At 63.2% G+C, this 3603-nt stretch overlaps 1 protein-coding gene across 1 annotated transcript; it reads left to right on the forward strand.

Annotated features, from left to right (window-relative positions):
* The first annotated feature begins 596 nt into the window (after positions 1-596).
* Positions 597-3131, forward strand: Xirp1 (xin actin binding repeat containing 1). The gene is given in 4 exon segments (XM_042672729.1): positions 597-1664; positions 1666-2622; positions 2739-2875; positions 3008-3131. Coding segments are annotated over 4 exon segments (2286 nt in total).
* The last annotated feature ends 472 nt before the right edge of the window (positions 3132-3603 follow it).

Consider the following 3603-nt stretch of genomic DNA (forward strand, 5'->3'; position numbering starts at 1 on the left):
GAGCCCGGGGCCCCGTGCAGGACGCCTCCAGGGGGCTTAAGGAGGGCTCCGTCACCGCACGCCCACCCCAGGACCCGACCCGGCCCCAGCCAACGCCTGGCGTCCACGTCCACGCAGCCCAACGTGGGTGCGAGACACAGCCGCCACCTGTGGCCACAGGCCAGACATCACCAATGGAGCCACCAAGTGCCAAGACACATGTGATGACTGGCCAGACATCACCAATGGAGCCACTGAGTGCCAAGACACATGCACATGCCATGACTGGCCAGACATCACCAATGGAGCCACCAAGTGCCAAGACACATGCGATGACTGGCCAGACATCACCAATGGAGCCACTGAGTGAGATGACACAGATGATGACAGGCCAGACAGCACCAATGGAGCCACCAAGTGCCATGACACATGCCATGACTGGCCAGACATCACTAATGGAGCCACCAAGTGCCATGACACATGCCATGACTGGCCAGACATCACCAATGGAGCCACCGCGTGTGATGACACAGACGATGACAGGCCAGACAGCACCAATGGATGCAACAACAGGCCAGACATCACCAGTGGAGCCACCAAGTGCCACGACACATGCGATGACAGGTCAGACATCACCAATGGACACCGGCACCAGCAGCAGCAGCAATGCTGTGGCCAAAGGGGATGTTCAGGCCACCAGAAAGCTCTTTGAGACGCGGCCGCTGGACCGGCTGGGGTCGCGCCCCTCCCTGCAGGACCCCAGCCCCCTGGAGCTGCGGGCGGAGCTTCAGGAGCTGCGGGGTGACGTGAAGACCACGGTGGCGCTGTTTCAGACGCAGCCGCTGTGCGCGCTCCGGGACGCCGGGGGCGCCATGCACGAGGTGCGGGCGGCCTGCCGCGAGGAGATCCGCAGCCACACCGTCAGGGCCGCCCGCTGGCTGTTCGAGACCAGGCCCCTGGATGCCTTCCATGAAGACCCGGGCCAGGTGCGGGTGATCCGGGGCATCTCCCTGGAGGAGGGGGCCGGGCCCGATGTCAGCGCCATGCAGTGGGTGTTCGAGACGCAGCCCCTGGACGCCATCCGGGAGGTCGTGGTGGACGAGCGGCATTTCCAGGCGTCTCCAGATCTCATCCTCGACGGGCCCGGGGTTCGACGGCAGCGCCAGCTGTTCGAGACCCGGCCCCTGGATACACTGAGAGGAGAAGAAAATGAAGGGGAGGAATCAGAGGTGGAGGCACACTCCCCACCCAGGGAAGCCGTCCCCCCCGGCCACGTCCGATCGACCCTGTGGCTATTCGAGACCACACCCCTGGATGGTTTCACACCCCAGGTTCAAATGGGTGAGCTCCAGAAAGTGGGGGGCCAAGGAGGGGAGGGGTCCCCAGCTCCAGATGCCCCCCAGGAAGACACGTTGAAAGGGGACGTGAAAGCCTTTCAGCATCTCTTCGAGACTCTTCCCCTGGACAAGATTGGTGGCCAGGATGAGTTTTCTTCCATCCCAGGGAATATTACTAGGGCAGGAACAGGAGAGACCGCTTCAAGGTCATCCCAGGATCCCAGCAACCCCGTGTACGCCATGCAGGATGGCAGAGGCCGGCTGTACGCCCTGACCTCAGTCAGCAGAGAGCAAGTGCTTGGGGGCGACGGCCGGGGTTACAGGTGGATGTTTGAGACTCGGCCGTTGGGACCAGCTAGGGGGTAGTCCTGATAAGGTGGATGTTGTTCGAGGCATCACAAGGCAGGTGAGGAGTGGCGATGTGGCCACTGCCCAGTGGCTCTTTGAGACCCAGCCCCTAGCCACGATCCACGCACAGGCCCAGCGGGAAGAGAGAGAGGGCGCCCCGCCGGACACCTTGCCAACCATCCGGTGGTTCTTCGAGACGCATCCCGTGGGTGCATCGTCGGCCACGCAGGGATCAGAGACCTCTTGCACGTGGCTGTTCCAACCTGGAACTCAGGACCCGGTGGACAGCGGCAGGGAGCGGCACCTGCAAGCCGACCTGGTGGAAGGTGGGCACGGACAGACAGACAGACACGTGTTCGACACGGAGCCCCTGCAGGCCTCCTGCCGGCCAGGGCTGGTCAGGAGCTGGAGCCGGGTTCATATCCCTTCTGGGCAGGTGTGTCGCCACCAAGAGATCTGCCAGTCTCCAGAGAAGGAGGAAGAGGAGGCAGAAAGTTCTAGAACCCACCCGGATCCCGGGCTCACCCCACCCGCGTGCAAATTCACCTGGCTCTTTGAACAGGGTGAGGTCACTTCCTCTGGACAGAACCTTCCGGAAGGCCCCGAGGGGGAGACCCGGGGAGCCAAGGAGACGCTGGAGGTTCTGGGCAGCGGTGGGGTCCTGGTGGAGGCCCCCGATCTCCAAGGAGCCCTACAGAACCTGCGGGAGGCTGTGGCGGAGGCCAAGGACCTGCGTGAGCACGCGCTGGACAGACACCCCCTGCAACGCACTCCTGCAGTTCCTGCCACGCACACGCACAACGGGCTTCCCCATGCCCCAGCCACCACCCTTGGGGTCCCCTCGGGTGAACACCTCAGGCCCGGGGCAGGAGGGGACCCCGAGATCCCAGAGGTCAGTGGGGGACCGGATTTACCACCCAGGGGCGCTGTTCAGGACGGCGTCTACACTGCTCACCCCGTGAGGACTGAGGGCCCCTGCGGGGTGGGCCCGTCTCCCCCCCGAGCCCCAGATGGCGGGGCCCCACCTGCAGCCCTGTGATCAGGCCTCGGTACCCCCGCTTTCTGCTCACCCAGCTGCCACGACCAGGCCCCGGCCTGCTCTCCCAGGCGGCCATGGTGGAGATGCAATCCGGAGGAATGCAGTCGGCCCGCACAACCCCCTTCTTCAAAACCCCAGCGAGCCTCCTGCTGGCCGGAGCCACCCTGGAGGGGTACAGATGGACACCCCCAAGGCAGACGCTGCCCGGCCACCCGGGAAGAAGCCACCGGTACCCCCCAAACCTGCACACCTAGCCAACATACCCCCACCTTCCAGCTGGCCACATTCTCAGTCCCCCGCCCAGACCACAGCCCCCCTGGACGGAGGTGGCCGTGAGTTCTAGGATGACATTGGGGGAACATGGCCAGGCCGACAACGTGAACCCCAGTGAGTTCCAGAATCTCCTGGAAGATTCCAGAACCTTCTAGAAGCAAGACCCAGCATCTCAGGAATACCCCAACCTGCACATTCTCCAATGAGGTCCCCCAACCCCCTCCCCCGCCACCCCTCAGTAGGGAAGTGAATGGATCTCCAGGTGAGCAGCGATTACCTGGCTCCCTAGACCTGGAAAGCAGGCCACTTGGCCATCGGTCCAGAAAGTTCTGAGCCTCCACGTCTAGTTTCTACACTCTTCAGGAGGCTGGAATTGTAGAGGATCGTGGTTCAAAGCCAGCTGCAGGCAGACAAATCCCCTGATCTCCAACGAAACCAGAATTGGAGTCGTGTGGGTCAAGCGGTCGAGCGCCAGCCTCAAGAATAGCAAAAGCGCTCAAAGACAGAGCCCAGGCCCTGAGTTCAAGTCCCAGCATGGGCACACACACACATAAAAAAGACAGCTGGGCACGGTGGCCCAGCCACGCCGGAGGCTGAGGATGGAGGTTCAAAGCCAGGCCCCGGGCA

The sequence above is a fragment of the Dipodomys spectabilis genome, unplaced genomic scaffold (genome assembly GCF_019054845.1).
Source record: "Dipodomys spectabilis isolate Male_0828 unplaced genomic scaffold, ASM1905484v1 ptg000764l, whole genome shotgun sequence".
Taxonomy (NCBI): Eukaryota; Metazoa; Chordata; class Mammalia; order Rodentia; family Heteromyidae; genus Dipodomys; species Dipodomys spectabilis.